This window comes from Morone saxatilis, unplaced genomic scaffold (genome assembly GCF_004916995.1).
Source record: "Morone saxatilis isolate NCDOM2014 unplaced genomic scaffold, NCSU_SB_2.0 Contig8, whole genome shotgun sequence".
Classification (NCBI taxonomy): domain Eukaryota; kingdom Metazoa; phylum Chordata; class Actinopteri; family Moronidae; genus Morone; species Morone saxatilis.
Genome location: NW_023340257.1, coordinates 10,909,135 through 10,926,144, shown reverse-complemented (window position 1 = coordinate 10,926,144; position 17,010 = coordinate 10,909,135). Strand labels below are relative to the sequence as shown.

Sequence of the window (17,010 nt, the reverse complement as noted above, 5' to 3'; positions counted from 1 at the left end):
TATTTCAGCTGCAGCCAAGGACAACTGTATGTACAATAGTCCTTGGCTGCACAATACAATACAATACACATACAGAAATATGTTTTAGCATTATTTATTTGTCTTGAAGAAAGTTATAAACCAAGCTTTCTGATTTTGCTGTATTTCTTAATTATAGAACTTCTAAAACATCTGGACAACTGGAATGTAATGTACTGTAATTTAATGCAATCATCCGGTACACGGAGGTCTTTCAAATTTGACACCGGATGAATGCACATTGCACAGATGGAAAAGTCTGGGAAGCCGAGGAAACGTGTTGAAACACAAATGGCAACAAAACTGACAGAAAACATGGCTGATCATCTGCTGCATGTAAACAGGTTGTTTTTGTTCACATTCTCAATATCTGTACATAATTATACCAGGTAATGTCTTTATGTAAGAGTGATTTGGATTTTGCTCTACCTGAATTTGAGGGATGGAATGGGGCTTGGGGTGCAGAGGGAAAACCACCTGTCGACGCAGAAGTGCTCCCGAATGCATCAAAATTAGCAAAGTCTGCATTTGCGTTGGCATTCTGTGCCGCTGGAGGTGGTCAGGAAGAGTTTCAGACAGGCAGATGAACAAAAAAAATAAAAACACAATGAGAGGAAAACAATGGATGATATAACAGAACGGATTGATACAATGACAAAAGGCATGGACTGCAAAACAAATACAGGTCTATACATGGATATGTATAAATGGATACAGTTGATTATGTGGTTAATATGAAAGATAATCATAGCGTGGCATAACGTAACAATAAAATGCATAGCAGCTTAAACGGCGGGCGAGTCTGATGTTCACCCTCTCCCATTAGATACTGTCTGTACTGGTTGTGTGTAAGTGTGTGCGTAACACTCCACACTTCATTAATCTCAGAGGTGTACGTCTGTGCTCATGTTTGCCATGGGAACATGTGTAGATGCCACTTTAGACACTGCATTAGGGTGAGTCTTGATGGCTCTTTGAGGGGGAAATGAGAGGACATTATCCTCCACGAGAAGCAAACACTAACAGCCCACAGACAGACATTTGTAACCATCTGTCCATAGCACCTCTGGTACTAGTCCATGATTTATGGCTATGTTTTGCAATCATGGATATACATGGCTGATGACACTAAACAGTTTCTGCATGATCTTGAACTTCCACCACAGTCTATAGGAGGCGTTAATTAGAATGCAACATCAATAATCATGCAGCGGCCTTTAAAAAACACCTGAAGCATTTTAAATGGCTGTTACTATTCTCTACAAAAAGAGGTACAAATGCACACAACAAATATCCATTTCTTTAAGCTGAAATTTATCACATCCTCTAAACAACTGAGGTGATTTCACCAATGAACACTTCTAACTGTAGTAACGAGACCAAAACCAGTGAATGAAAACGTGCATGCATTCAGCCTTCTATGGCGTATGATTTGATGCTCCTGGTATAGCCTGTGCAATAATGTGACCGAGACAACATTTAAAATCCTATCATCACTGCAGTTATTGCTCATTTCCTGCATTCCCTTACTGTCTCAGCACATCACTTTCCTGTGTTTTTATTATGGGAACATATTTTTCTGTCTTCTCAAATGTTGAAATTCCCTGCCGTTTTAAAACTCAAACACAAAAGACCACACTAATGCTCCAATGTGTTTTTGCATTGGATATATTGCTCAATCATTTGTTTTTTCTGTTCCTTACTTGTGTGGCTGTTGAAATGTGCAAAGTTAGCAAAACCGGAGCTGGCGCCGGCATTCATGTTGGGCGGGGCAGCGAAGATGTCTCCACCCAAGTCACTGAGGAGATCAAACCTCTTGTCATGGAACTGCTGCTGATGGGTTTGTCCACGGCTCACCACTGGGGACTGGTGGAGACAAAAGAAGAATTTGAAAAAGCTACAGGTATATGTTGGTCAGCATGCATAAATATGGGTGCATGTGTATGGATCCTCCAAAAGACTCATTCATTCATGTAACAAAAACATAACGGTTCCTGTATTTATACCTTTAAACCTTACCAACCTTTGATAGGTGAGCCCGCATTTCTGGCAATAATTACAAATTCATAATAACACATGTATGCGTGTGTGCAGTAAACAAACCTTACCTGATTAGGTGGGGTGTTCTTGTTGAGATGTAGGGAGGGGGCCGTATCCCCCAGCAGGGATTTAAGTGGTCTGACCTCTGGGGTGCTGCTGGTGCTGCTGTTTGAAGAGCCAGAGATGGAAGCATGGACGGATGCCACTACCTTGGCCTGCTCAGGAGGTACGTACCTAGGAAACAGTTCACATTACACGAACTGCATGCCGAGCAGCTGTCTAACAAAATCTATGTTGTTAAAAATACAGTACAGTATATCACAATGTTATTTCAAATACTTAAGAAAGCCAAGGTATGATTTAACCTACCACATGCTAATTGGCTACTGAAATAATATTAAAGAAAAATTAACATAATCGAGGGATTAAAAAAACACCACCACAGCCTTATGGCAAAAAAAGTGTTAGGCAAATCCAAATGTGATAACAGGACATGTTTATTTGGGTGCAAATGTGATTTACAGCAATCAGACATGCCTTGATTCACTTATGATATATATATATCTGTATATCTATGTGACTCAGAATGCCTGTCTGCAGCAAATCGGGGCATGCTGAGGCATGCACCGCTAATTTAGCTAACTTTGGTCAGACTTCAGACATTAAGCACGAAGGGATGATGAAGTACTGCTACCTAAACTAATAAGTGTAATAATCTAACGGCCAACTATTGGGTGTTAATGATGTGTCTCAGTTTTGTAATGAAAAAACAGCTAGAAGCATAAACCAACAGTCTCCCTAAATTCATATTTGCTTCTAATTATATTAATATGACACGAGCTTGTTTGACTAGGTCTGCCATGAGTTTTATTTGTCTAAAGTTTAAAGCTCTTATTGGTTATCACACTAAACACATTCACCAGAAACAGCGATGCTTACCCTCATGCATACAACTTCATGGAACATTTAGATCTCGCACATAAAGCAGCTTGACTGTAATGACCTACATTCTGTGCTTTTAAAGAAGGATATCTGAAGGCTTGCTCCAGGCTAACTGCTATGAGCTGCCTGTGGGACATTCCAAGCCAGAGACACAAAGAAAACCTACATGTTGGCGCAGTGCACAATGCCAGAGGATTGTTCATATCTTTGCACTGCCAGATTGTAAACCTGACTTACCATCTCTTCTTTTCATATTTCTCTTGAAGAAACTCCTTGACTTTCTGTGGTTCTCTGAAGTCTGGTATTGACGAGGTTCTATCATCATAAAGGCCAAGCCAGATCTGCTTACACACCTGAAACACACAGAACAAGTGATTTTTGGTGGAACATTTCTGTAGCACACACACAGCTATAAATGAGTACAGGGCTTGTCAAAATCATTATCAACAGATGTTTGCCTTGTAGACTGACATTGGCCAAGATGGCAATCACAGATATTAGAGGCTGATGCTCATCTGTCATGTCGCATCAATTTTGCGAAGAATTTCCCAATCACTGCGTCCCTAATAGTTCAACTAAATTAAATTGTTAAGCCAAAGTGAAATAGTGGAACAAGGAAATGAGAAGACAAGTCATTGACTGATGATATAGTTAATCACCTTAAAGCCATTAAGCGCAAGTCAAGTTCAAACATTCACTAATGTTTTAGAGTGGTTTGCCATGTTTTGAGTAGAGGAATCAAACACGAGTTGGCCCCCACGTTTGGAAACACAGGTTGAACATTGCTGCTTGATGAAAACTCAGTCTAAGTCTCACCTTTCTTTGCCCATGGGTTTCGATAGCATTCCTAAAGTATTTGCCTAATCCTGTAAAGAGAGATTTATAGGCTCCGTGCGTGTGTGCTCTCAGTGTAGGGTGCTGCATTGAAAATGAAGCGATGGTGCTGCTACAGGCAGCATGGCTTGCATGTTGTGCGTAAGCCTCTGCTCATTTCTTTAGGTGGCCTTTGATCAAACTGCACACGCATTTACAGCAAATTGTATGATTTCAGAACTACAGCTGTTGAAGATAGAAAGTGCAACTTGTTACATCAGGTTTTTTTTGTGCGAAAAGACAGAAAGCAACTTGAGGCTGGGCCGTAGTATTTATATAGCAGCCTTGAAGGATATGTGCATCAGCTCCAACCTTGAGTCTCCTGCACGTCTTCCTGCCCTGCCACTTTGCTACAGCTTTTAATAGGCTGTACTTCCCAGGTGGCATTGCTCTATTTCATACTCCATTTACCAGATATGGCTCTTGAATGATGATGTACTTCGGTTCCTCTGTGCACTAATATGTGGTGCTACTCTATCTGATTATGATGGACAGGTGAGACAGCTGCAGAATTTGAATGACAAACAGACGTTTCATGGAGACTCTCACCTCTGACCACTTACATAACTTGACATTTTGTGTATCTATTTATTCTACTAGTATTTTGCAATGTTGAAAATGCTATCACAAAAAATGCCATATCATGTAATTTCTGTTAAATGCCAATTTCAAATAAAGAAAGAGGCCAGTCATACTGCATCTGCCCTAAAAAATTAAAAACTGTAACTGGTACCCAGTGTTACACTGTTCAAAACTAAGTACTGTATCAATATGATGCATGAAATGTGTGAAAGAGTAACTTTTTTCAATGAAATTTAGTATTATTAGACTTTCTTCACCAGCTTGTTGTGCTGGGCAGGTAGTGTACTATGTTGAGAGATCGTCAGGTAGAGGCGAGTGTGTGATACATCTTTCAATGATTCTCCTTATTATCTAAAAAAAAAAGTATATAATAGGTGGACAGAAAATACAGGATCAAATAGTGACGGCATAATGAGAAGCTACCCAGACAGTATGTAAAGCAAATCTGCCAAAGCGGTGGGAAAGTTGACCTCAACCCTAACAACTGTGAAAGGGCAGACAGCCTACCTCGTTGCCATGTTTCTGTAAGAACTCGATTTCCTGTTGCGTGAAGGTTGTCATGGAAATGGACTTGACTCTGTGAGGTGGATTCAGTCCTCGTCTGTAGGTGGAGAAATGGAAACAGGGGTCAATTTAATCCAAAGACACCGTACGTGACAACCTCATGGGACGGGACCATTTAATTAGCAACAACAAGACTGGCTGGTGTGTGTAACTGAGCTGAGGAAGACAACAATACAGAGAGAAATGACAGAGACAAATAATGACAGAGACAAACTCTGACAGAAAAAGAAAGGGAGCAGGGCAGAACAAAGGAAGTGGGTGAAACTCTCTCCAAACTGCCATCGACTGAGCTGAGGTTGTCAACAAGGAGAAAGAACAAGCGATCTCCCTTAATAGACAATCTTCCATTATGGGGTGACACCCATTAGCCCACACAAGCCTTGCTCATTTTCCCGAGAAGGTCACCGCTCATGCCGCGACGGCCCAAATTAAGAATGCGTGCTAACTGTAATAGTTGAAAAGAGCCATCATTAGGCTTTATATGAAGCTCCAGGCCTTTCCTGGACCTAGCAGTAAGTGAAAACAAATGTCGCACTGGCTTCAAGGTCACCACCTGTTTTGTCTGTGAAGGTGACCAATCAGCATTTAGGATACAAGCAGAATGTTTTAACTGCAACCAGCTGTAACTGCTGAGCACCACTTACAAAGTGCCTTTAAGCATTAACCAACCAAAGTCATGAATGCATCCATACTTTTTTTTTTTTTTTTTTGCTGACCGGTCAATAAATATAATGCGGCAGACATCAATCAGATATCATTAAGACACCTTTTACATCATCCTTCAAAAGCATCAAAGGTGTCTTTCTACACCGGCTGCATAACACAAAAGTATGTCAGCAGCACAGCAGTGTTCCTCCATCATTGTCTGCTGTGGATTCATTCAGCCACAGTACTGACGTGTACCCAAAAGCATCTGACAGCATTCATAGTCCAATAAACAATCAATGTTTTCACATCTGTAAAATCCAGAGAAAGCACACCGATAACCAAACACAAGCCACCTCAACTTTAACACACAAACTGGTTTTAATGACTGTTGATTGTCTTTTGATGACAGGACAACCCATTTTAACAAAGCATTAAACAAAGTCCAGACCAATACTGGATTTTTGAGGCCGCATTAGGTCGACGTCAATATTTGAGAAAATCTGATAATACATTGGCCGATTTTTTAAAATGAACTCATAAGATACACAAACAATCTTTATACAGAACAAATACCTTGTATTTGTTTTATTGCAAATGATAAATCAACTTGTCAGCATTTCTGTAGTTCATGTAACTTATCAGCCGACATATACACCAATACCAGTATACTGACAATAGGCTAATAGTGGCTGATACCGGACTGTTCGATTTATCGGCCTGGCTCTATAATTCAAGATCAATTATAATAAGACTGGGTACCAACATGTAGAAATATTCAAAAACATGTTGGGCAAATATTTAATCCAGTCTCCATAAAGTGTTAACAAAGTTTAATTTCTGAAATATCTTCAACGAGCTGGCAATCCAATATTTACTCAAAGTTTCTCTGAACTATTTGACTGTTTTGCAAAGATGTTTGAAGCCGCAGCTGTTTGCTTTCCCACTGTAATATACCCTGCGGCTCACAGCACCATCAACGGTGATATGATAAGTCTTGCAGCACCCTTGGCCCGTCCTCAAGGCACCCACTAGGAAGGAACTAGGAAATGAGATCCACTGAGTCACAATTACAAACACAATGTTATACACATAGAGGACTCGGATCCTAAAGGCAGTGAAATACTAGACAAGACTGTTCAATTATTCACTGCTTTAACCCCTTGTTCTCATCTCTAGCCATTCTTTACATATCCACCAATCAGCTGATTGTTCCGCAAAGTGTTACAAACAACAGATATATTAGTCAGTCTGACACAAAGTACCCTACACAGTCTTTATGTCAACATCTAAGTAGCTGTGTAAATTCTTATTTAAGAACACAAGATGGAAAGCAAATGTATACAATAAGAAAACCCACCATGCTTCTATTAGAAAGCCGCTGGAGTAGATCCATGAGAACCACTAGGGCTCTTTCTAGAGGCAACACTTTATCAACTTGCTCTCAGTTTTCACAACAGAAAACACCTTTGAACGCCCGCTATGTTTGAACATTTATAGGATCTACTGTGGAAATAAAAAGCTGCAGAATCACCAAATCAATCAGAAAACCAAAAAGATACAATAAATCAATTAATAAATAATAATAATAATAATAATAATAATAATAATAATAATAATAATAAATGTGTTGGTCACACCTTCCCCAAATGTGAGGATTTGATCCATCTTCCTTATAGAACAGAGACTGTTTTAAGGCTGTTCATCACTGAGGGTTCTTGAGATTGATCCAATACAAAAAAACCCAACATAAAATAATATATTGGTTGCAGCCCAAGTTGGATTCATGCAAAATTCTTAACATTTTTTTACATGAAAAGCAACTGATGTCAGAAGCAAACACATCTTTGGGAGGCTCGAGTGTGTGAGTGCACTGAGCTTTAATGCGAAGTAGGTGACTGATCAGATCCTCGTCTCATGAGGATGAAACTAGGTCAGATATAGGGTGAAAACTCCATAAGCCTTAAGGTCTAAACAGGACGGCTGCGTCTCTACCCAGTGGTCCAATGAAGGAATTCTGCTTTTTTGTTCATTTACTCCATCTTATTTATCGCTGTCAGTACGTGGCAATGCAAAAGGAGGACTCACATTATAATCAGGGCCATCTGAGATCCAGACTGTGGTGGACAATGTTCAGTGGATTGTGAAAAATCTGGTACCCAGTGACACAATGCTCCTCAATAACCCACAACCCCCTATGTCTGTAACACAAAGGTTAACAAATGAATCAAACCATTGCTCAACTTACCTATTTTCACATATATGTGTAAAAAAAAGTGTATCAGAGAATAGTATCACATATTGCACAGTAAAATAATTATGGCCTAGTCACCATTGTACACCAGCCCAGCCAGCAAAACTCAGCTTCATTTGCATATTGTAGCCGCTCCAGGCTGAGAGAAAACTGGCAGTCTCAAAAGAGAGGAGAGGCTATGCACCATATTTCATTTTGCTGCCCTACGTCCCAAAAAAAGGATGTCTTCTAAACAGTCTTCAATAATTTTGTTAAGTACCTTTTATCACAGAAAATGCCTATTCTTCATTTTCATGGTCCACTATCCAATCGGCATGTATGCCAAGTTGCACCATCATCAATTTATCACTCCAAAGGTGCTTCAGACGCCACTCCTTTTTAACCAACCAAATGTCAGAGGTACAGGATTACCAGACAGGCTCAGTTGTTAAGATAAAGTCATATCTGTTATCTTACCATTGATTCCTATTATCCAGGAAATTTAGAGTCAGTGACACCTCCCCACCTCTGTTAGAGGCCTGCTTACTCAGTAACACAGAGTCCAAGTGGGGTTACTTCCTGCCATGAGCAATTCTCCAGAAAGAGACATTGTGAGTGGAGTTTCTCCTGGGAACGCCTCCACCTTCATAAGGAATGTGTTTACATAGTGGATTTCTACTCCACCCATTAAACAACCACAGCTAAGGGGGGAGAAGGTTGTTCTGCGGTAGGTAGTCATGCCCCTGCTGGGACCCCTAAACAACGAAACACTTGCAAATGAAAAAAGGAAAAAGGTCAAACAACTTCCAAAAATCCTATGACTGTCTGAGCAATGTCAAATCTACTGTGGAGGACTAAAGTTGGTTTCAGAACCAGCAACATAATCTCTCCGGGTAAAGATGTATACAAAAGGTCATTATGTGGGGTAATGGGTTTTGCTTTGCTTGAAGCGAAAGCAAAGACTACTTTTATTCTTTGAACAGTCATTGGAGGTCGTCAAGACAGTAACCCAAACAATATATAACAAGTCTGAACATGAATCTCTAGGCGCTCTCTCACAACGACAATGTCTCTGCCTCTCTAGAAGTAAAAGCAAAGAGAGAGAGGCAGACAGCGACCTCTCTGCCACTTCCTGTGGCACATATAACAGCACATGCTGCTGATGTAGCAGCACGTTGGGGCCGTACCGCTTCCTGAGCCTACAATCACACCAGGCTTCCTGCACACACACACATCAATCCTTTCAAAACCACACTCTTCTGCAGGGTAGATGTTTGGCACTGGAAATTTACACAACATGTTTCGTCTTGATAAAAAGTGAGTGAGAGGGACAGCAAGAGAGAACGGGCAGCAATTGTGATTTCAAGCTATAAAAGAAGTCAGTTAACTCACATTACAGACTTGGGGTGAGCAGATGGGGAATTCACAGTGGAGTCCCCACAGGCCCACTGGTGAAGTGAAACAGAGGGCGAACTCTGCCCATCTGCAAACACACCATTAATCTTATTCCTTTCAATGCTACAGTGAATAACCTTCATGTTGAAGCGTGGAGGCAGCTAGCACAGTTTGCATAGATTAAACTTCGTCAAACGAGGGCTGTATCTTAGACAAAGTCTGCCGGACAAACAGTAGAAAACTGTGAAAGAAAGAAGCAAACTGATTCAACTGGAAAGGTCAGCAGTGCTACGGAATTACTGAGCAACAAATACTTCCCATTTCCACTGCAACATTACTAGAATAATCATTATGTGCAAAATGGAAAATGGCAGGGTGATTTCCATAAAGCATAAGAAGGAGCAGTGCAGGGTGCCGACTGTGAATGAGCAGAACAGGACGGACAGATGAGCAGCTTATTGAGTTACTTGCTAATGGCCCACTGCCAATTACTCTCCTCCAATGTTTTCACCTACAAGGGCTTGTTAGAAGTAAACATCATTTATACATTTACCAAAAACACGGTCAACTATTTGTGAGCAAATATCCATTTTAACAGTGTTGAGACAACGCCAAATGATTCGGTGCTTGTAAACCAGATCTGGGTAAAAAAAAGACTGCTGTACAGGGAAACACTGAGCTGTACGGCTTCATCACTTATATTTGCTTCCCAGCTAATCAAATATTAATTAAGGCAAATATTTCCACCATGTTGTATGCCAATCGGTCATTCGTTGTAACTTGCATTGTCATTACTGTAATGGAGCCAACTGGATCCCAGCAAACCCTTTTTGAATGTGGCCAACATAACATGTAGCCACAATACAAACCATTTTAACATTTGACAGCTGAACTGTGGTGGGATATCTTTAGCTGAATAAAAAGAAATGGAAAGCTTCACTAATCCCAAATCACAAGCTACAGATGCTCGGTTACACAACTGCACAGCAAAGCTTTAAGTCAGGCAAACGCCATCTAAAGTCACACTAACAATGCAGTGGATCGGTTTTTTTCCCCCCCCCCCTCTCTAAATAAGAATAAATAAATAAACAGGAGGCAAAGCACTGACATAAGTGCATCTGTGAGAAACTGAGTAGCATTATACTTCCGAATGAAATACAAAAATACAACTGATGATGGCATAAATACTCATATTATTACATTAGCAGTCAAATTTCAAAATGTGTCTTTCCCACGCCCGGTGTCTACCATCACTTCACATTTAGCAACTTAAAACTGCCTCACTCACTATATTAACTATAAGCTACATAGGACAAATCCGTGGATGTAACATGAAACCTCTGCCAACAGATGATTTAAATATGTATCCATGTGTCTGTCTGTCTGTCTGTCTGTGCGGGGTACGCCATAACCAAACCCAATGGTGTGTTAGCTCAGTGACAAGGTGCTGCCAGCAACTGGTAGCAGCAGCTACTCGGCTCCTCTGTTCACCCAGCTGCCAATGTCAGAGAGAGGTAGCGCTGGAAGCTAACGTGAGCTAGCAGGGTGGACCAGTGACACCTCCGTGTACCCGCCCAACACAGCACAGAGACACGGTGTCAAACCAGCGAAGCTCCCCGGCACCACTGGGAACCCGTCTTTACGTTAGCTCATTGGCTAACTGGCTCGCCGTGTGTAACGTGAACCAGCCAAAACGTTATATCATTGTGCGCCATATCTCAGCTAAGGTCACTCGGCAACGTGGAAACTTACAGGATGCCAGAGCAAGAGGTACACACGAAAGAGCCCACGGTCATGTTTGCATAGGTCGGGCCGCGCTGGTCGCAGTCGAAGCACTTTCTGTTGGGAGGCAAACTCGTCATTTCTCTCAGCATCTTCAGGTGTTTCTCTTCTTGTTTTCGTTTCGCACTCGCCGCCATGGTGAGGGATGTGCCGCGGGATGAAATAAAACCGGGGGGGAGGCTGGAGGGTCAGCTAACGTACAACTAAAACAAAGGGCTGTGCTGTTTGAACGGTAGCCGACCCGAGCTGGAGACAGAGGGGGAGTGGGTAGGTGGCTCCGTTGTCAGGGGGGCCTCGCGTCTCCTGAACAAGGACTTTGAGGCGTTGGATCGGGTTGACTAACGGAACAAGATGTTTCCTGTTGTCTACTTCCGCCTTTGTTTAAATCCCGTTATGCTGACTACGCCGCCTCTTTTTGGGTCAGGGCCATATATGGGTGTCTTATACTCCTTACGGTTCCAGTTGTTGGTACCAAATTATCTGACCTCTCTAGTTTGTTGAGCCAGTTTTATTGAAGGCAGTAGTATACGCTGTAATACACAATAATAATGTTGCTGCAATGGCGTGTATGCACTGCGTACTGCGCAGTTCTGACGGGCATCTATGACAAAATAGTCTTGCAGTTATCGGTTAATGAATGTTAAAAAAATAAAGAAATGACTGTATGTTAAGTTATCTGTAGTTATCAGGTCATGCCGTTGTATATGGAGAACATAACGGTAAATAGAGTGCATGTGGTGAAAATTGCGGATTCCGAAGATTAAAAAAGGCCCATAACTATCTTGTCTCTTAAATGAGATATCTTTGGTTGTACTCATGACAGTGCACGGACCGTTACTAGGCTTTCTTTAACTCACCAGCGCCGCTCTGCGGATTAGCATCGTCACTGCAACACTGTGGGTCGCAGTCCAAAGGATACTGGGAGAGTGGCGTTGTTTCTTTCTAAAGCGATGTAATGTAGCATTTTAATTTCAGAAAAGTGTACAAAACAGATTTAATACGTTATGCAGATGAAACAATGCATGTAAAAAGCCAAAGTAAACATTTGTTAATAAAGAAAATGTTGACATTGTCAAACAAATCTTTCTTTCCATAATGAGTGAGGATTCTTCGGGTAAGCTGTCTGCAGAGTTCCAGTTCAAATAAAAATCTTATTGATTTAGGCTTAAGCAGGTGGAAACCATTTCCAGGGACTGGTCTTAATTGGGTTTTATGTAGATGTGTGCGATACTTAAACAAATGACTTGTTGTTGATTTGAAGGGAAACCCTTCATTAATTCCTTAAGCAATGACCTGACGTATCACATAGAATGTTAGGAAAAAGGTTATATCAACAAATTCACTCTCATAAGAGCATACACAATAATATGTAAGGAAATAGTCACGATGGTCCAAAAATATGCATACACAAAGTCACAATGTACACATTTCTTTTATTACTTTTTATTACAGATGAACAACATATTATAACAGAAACCCAAGTGAGCCAAATGGCACTTGTATTATTTACAAGGACAACCAGACATGATGTGTATTTTGTGCCATGGACTGCTGAACAATTAGGTTCAAGGTAAGCTGTGGGACCAGTGGCCTTTACTCTTGAATATGCTATTTATTCAAAACCAAGCTTAGATTCAACTTCTGTCCGTGGATCTTAAACCACAGTGAGGAAGTGACATTTAAATGCCCAACAGAAACCATCCTGACACTGACCACTGTTGGGACAAATGTTAGTTGAGGTACATGGTGACCTTTTCCTCTACTTTGCCCATACAATCCGTAGCAAGTCTTTAGTCCACAGCTTAAGAGCCGTCTCTTCATTAATTGCTGCTGACTGATTGAATTAAAGGCTGCTGATGCTGTCGTGGTGGAGAGAAGTCAAAGGGTTTGCGGTTCTCAGCGTAGCCGTAGAGTTTCCGGAGGGCCACGCGAGCCGCCTCTTCCTCGGCCGCTATGAGTGTCTCACCTGGACCCTGAGCCAGGAGCTTCTTGTCGCTGAATTAACACGCGGGTAAACAAAATACAAAAAGCAATATAAGTAAAACAGGCAGATTATACAATTCAACAGTACAAAAACCATCATCATTTGCTGTACTTTTGGTAACAGCACCTACAACAGCACACATACCTGTATAAGCCAACAAAGTACAGCGGCAGGACGGTACTGGCTCCAGCAGACCTGATGAGGCGAGGCTCTGGCAGAGGGACATTCCTCTTAGTGAGCTCGTCCACCAGTAGCCCCATGGGGTTGACAACTGTCCACATATCGAACAGGTCCTTCCCTATCAGCTGAGTGACCAGGAAATCCTACGGAGAGGGCAGATGGTGAAGGCAGGGGAGAAGAAAAAGAAACTTTATTATAAACAACAAGCCAACTTAAGGTAGACCAATTATAGTTTCTTTAAACATAATATTTAGTACGCATTACACTCTGCAGCAAGCGTCTTACCCGGAGGAAAAATCCCATTCTCTCTGCCCCACTGCTCTCCTGCAGAGCTCCAATCACCGCCGTGAACGTGGAATAAAGCACATCATCAGGAACAGGGAATTCTGCACTCATGGTTAGGTCTTCAATGCCGAGATTTCTTGCTACATGGGCCACAACTGCCAAGCTGGTGAGGTGCCCTACGATACTCTCCACCCCCTCGCTTGGCAGGCTCGGGAAACTGGCCCTGCACCAGTCTGTCAGGAAGCTTTGGGTGAAACCCGCTCCCTTTTTACTCAGCTCAATATTATCTTTCAGAACGAGAGCGGCGGCCTCAGAGTCCACACCTAACCCCTGTCTCCTCTCTTGCTCCGCCTGCAGGTAACAGGGATTGATGAAGGCCATTTTCAGTAGGTCCAGGGAGAAGTTCTCACGTAGGCGGATGCTGAAAGCCTGAACCTCAGCGTGGTAATCCCAGTTTGGCTGTTGACAGCTGAAAAAAAGTCAAACGTGGAGTTACCTCTGAGTCCTGACTTACTCTACAAACATATTCCAAACTGGTTCTTGCTGTAAATGTTTAAAAAGTTGTAAAATGTTATTATACTTCTGACTGGCGTTATGGAGAAAATACCCATGTGTAGTACTGTGTTGGAGCCGAGCAGACAGTCTTGCGGTACACTAGTGTTAACACTTTTTGTACTAGCAAGAGAAACCTCATGGGTCAAATGTCAGCACCAGTACAAACGGCTTAAATATAAAATGGAGACAAAAGAAGAAGCCCACATTGGTGCTGAAGAGGGCCAGACTTCCCTCCCTGGTGTGAAGGAACCAGGGTTCCCGTTAAAAACGGTGCAAATAGTAGCAACACAGACGCTACTGAACAAAGCTGCACTGGCAATGTGTGCAATGTAAAAAATACTACTTTCCATAACCAGCCTACTAATTCGGATAAGACGAATAAACACGCAGTAATATATATCCAACACATGAATGGCCTTGAGGTGCTCTCTAGTGCAGTCTTGTGTTAGCTACAGTTAGCCTCACCGTGGTTTCGGTGGTGGCGGTCCTTCCATCTTTAACTTCCTCGCCATGAGGTGTGTGTACGCTTTCATCCATCGCTTTTTCTCCCTGACCTGCGATAACGCCATGTTTCTGCACACGCGTTGACAGTGAATTCCTAATGTTAGCGCACCACGACTCAGTATGTAGCCGGACGCCATGTTGACCACTGACAGCGGAGTGCAACAGCTAAAAACCGTCCGACTCGGTACAAGAAACAACATCCGGCCTGCGCAGACCGGCCCTAACGTAATGCCCTGGCGTTACCATGGGAACAGACATAAACGTTAACTAACGTTAGCCAGCAGAGTGGAGCTCTGAGGGAAATCTACGTTTTACAAACCGGCTGGACTACAAGAACAAAAAACAAGTTTATATTACTTTTTATTTCTCCTGCTTGTTAATTTCACATTTCTTTGGCGATGTCCACTGCTGAAGTCCAGGAAACGACGGGAGACGAAGCTCATATGGAATGTGGGGATGCCGAAATAACCTCTATCAAAAATGAAGTGGATGCCACGATAAAGGATGGTGTCCGAGGAGACCAGGAATATCACAAAAAACTGGAAACCCCACTTGAAGAGAAAAGGGGGAAACCATCGTTGCCACGAATGACAAAGGAATTCCTGAAAGACCACTGTAAGCTGAACAAACTTTACACAACACCTTGCCTGAATGACACACTGTACCTGCATTTCAAGGGTTTCTCCACCATTGAGAACTTAGAGGAGTACACGGGACTGAAGTGTCTCTGGCTGGAAAGCAATGGGCTTCAACGCATTGAGAATCTGGAAGCCCAGACTGACCTGCGCTGCTTGTTCCTTCAGCAGAACCTCATACACAAGCTGGAAAACCTTGAACCTCTGAAAAAGCTCTGCACCCTGAATGTCTCTAACAACTACATAGAGATCATAGAGCGCATCTCCTGCCTGTCTGACCTCAGCACCCTGCAGATTGCCCACAACAAGCTGGAGACTGTGGGGGACATAGAGCACCTGAGTCAGTGTCTGGCAATCAGCGTGCTGGACATGTCTCACAATCTGTTATACGACCCTGAGATCCTCCCTGTGCTCGAGGCCATGCCAGAGCTGCGAGTGTTAAATCTAATGGGAAATGAGGTGGTGAAAAAAATCCCCAACTACAGGAAGACCCTGATTGTGCGCCTCAAGCAGCTCACCTTCCTCGATGATCGCCCTGTGTTCCCCAAAGACAGGGCGTGTGCAGAGGCGTGGGCGACTGGGGGGCTGGAAGGGGAGCGTGAAGAGAGGGAGCAGTGGGAAACACGAGAGAGGAGGAAAATTCAGGACAGCTTGGACGGCATTGCGATGATCCGAAAGAAGGCCCGGGAGAGACGGCGCCTTCGAGAGCTACAGGAGAGAGGTGGGAAATGTTCAGCTTTTACTAGCCGGGAGTAAATGTGGATTTGCATCTTTAAACGGTACACTCTGTTTCATTTCAGGGGAGACTGAGGTTTCTACCACTGCGGAGGATCCGTGTGCTGAAAATGACACCCAGATCTCTCCACAAGGTGAGAAGATCCAAGCCTTTGTGCAGGACAGCCTAGATGCCCACGAGGAGTTCTTGCAGCGTCAATCCACACAGGGGCCCAGTGAACATCAGCCAAACAGTGGACTCCTAGAAGCGGAGCAGCCAGGTCAAAGATTGCAGAGAGAGCAGTCAGAAGAAGATGACCTGGACAAATCAGAGGTAAAGCAGCCTGTGAGAGAAGAGAAAGAAGGGGTGTATCCAGAGCTCCCAGCACAAGAGCAGGAAACCATTACAGGAAAGATATTAGAAACAGAAAACGTAGAAGACAACCAACAACCACACCAGTCACGTGGAATCAGGTTCATGATAAATGAAGCGGAGAGAGAGCAGGCAAACACGAGTGACACGTTTGAAAAGAAAGAGCCTTCTCTGGTCAAGGCAGCTCCTCCTGAAGCGTATGGCGCTGTGCCAGGACACGGCCCTGGACCACTGGTTACAGAGCTGCAGGACGCAGAGGAGCTGGAAACCATTTACCTTCCACCACATCGCTCACTGCGTATCGATGATCTGCCCGATCTAGAGGATGTGGACACAGAAGACTTCACAGAGATGTTCTCCTCTCAGCAAGTGTTCAAACCAAAAATAGAGGTCATATCAGGAGGAAGTGATGAGGATGAACCAACTGGGAATCAGAGTGAGGGCAACCCCGCCTTTGGTCCAGATCAAAAGTCTTTGTTCTCAATGAGCGGCTGCGACAGATCTAGAAAGTCTTCATCATTGGTGTATCCAGAGGATGGGGATGCCCTTGAGCCGCTCACTTCTGAACCAGTGGGAGAGTCCGAAACTAAGCAAACCTCCTCTCCACCACGCTGCCTGATTGAGGAGCTGGATTGATGCAGTCTCACAGGACACATTTTAAATGAAATGTCTTAATGCTGATAGGCAATAGACTGTGAGAGAACAT

General features: G+C 42.9%; 3 protein-coding genes across 3 annotated transcripts in view; 1 reads left to right on the top strand and 2 right to left on the bottom strand.

Annotated features, from left to right (window-relative positions):
• The window catches only part of agfg1a (ArfGAP with FG repeats 1a), a 19,378-nt gene extending 7,971 nt beyond the window's left edge, over positions 1-11,407 (bottom strand). The window contains 6 exon segments of the mRNA XM_035680053.1: positions 448-567; positions 1,722-1,884; positions 2,127-2,292; positions 3,238-3,353; positions 4,963-5,056; positions 11,045-11,407. Of these exon segments, the coding sequence (XP_035535946.1) occupies positions 448-567; positions 1,722-1,884; positions 2,127-2,292; positions 3,238-3,353; positions 4,963-5,056; positions 11,045-11,211 (826 nt within the window). The 5' untranslated portion in view covers positions 11,212-11,407.
• Positions 11,408-12,501: 1,094 nt separating this feature from the next.
• Positions 12,502-14,758, bottom strand: mrpl44 (mitochondrial ribosomal protein L44). The gene is made up of 4 exons (XM_035680661.1): positions 14,544-14,758; positions 13,524-13,992; positions 13,203-13,381; positions 12,502-13,069 (listed from the first exon to the last, which is right to left on the bottom strand). The coding sequence occupies exons 1-4, from the start codon at positions 14,717-14,719 to the stop codon at positions 12,895-12,897; spliced, it is 999 nt and encodes a 332-aa protein (XP_035536554.1). The 5' UTR covers positions 14,720-14,758; the 3' UTR covers positions 12,502-12,894.
• A 62-nt stretch (positions 14,759-14,820) lies between these two features.
• dnaaf1 (dynein axonemal assembly factor 1) lies at positions 14,821-16,997 on the top strand. The gene is made up of 2 exons (XM_035680254.1): positions 14,821-15,938; positions 16,018-16,997. The coding sequence occupies exons 1-2, from the start codon at positions 14,981-14,983 to the stop codon at positions 16,938-16,940; spliced, it is 1,881 nt and encodes a 626-aa protein (XP_035536147.1). The 5' UTR covers positions 14,821-14,980; the 3' UTR covers positions 16,941-16,997.
• The last annotated feature ends 13 nt before the right edge of the window (positions 16,998-17,010 follow it).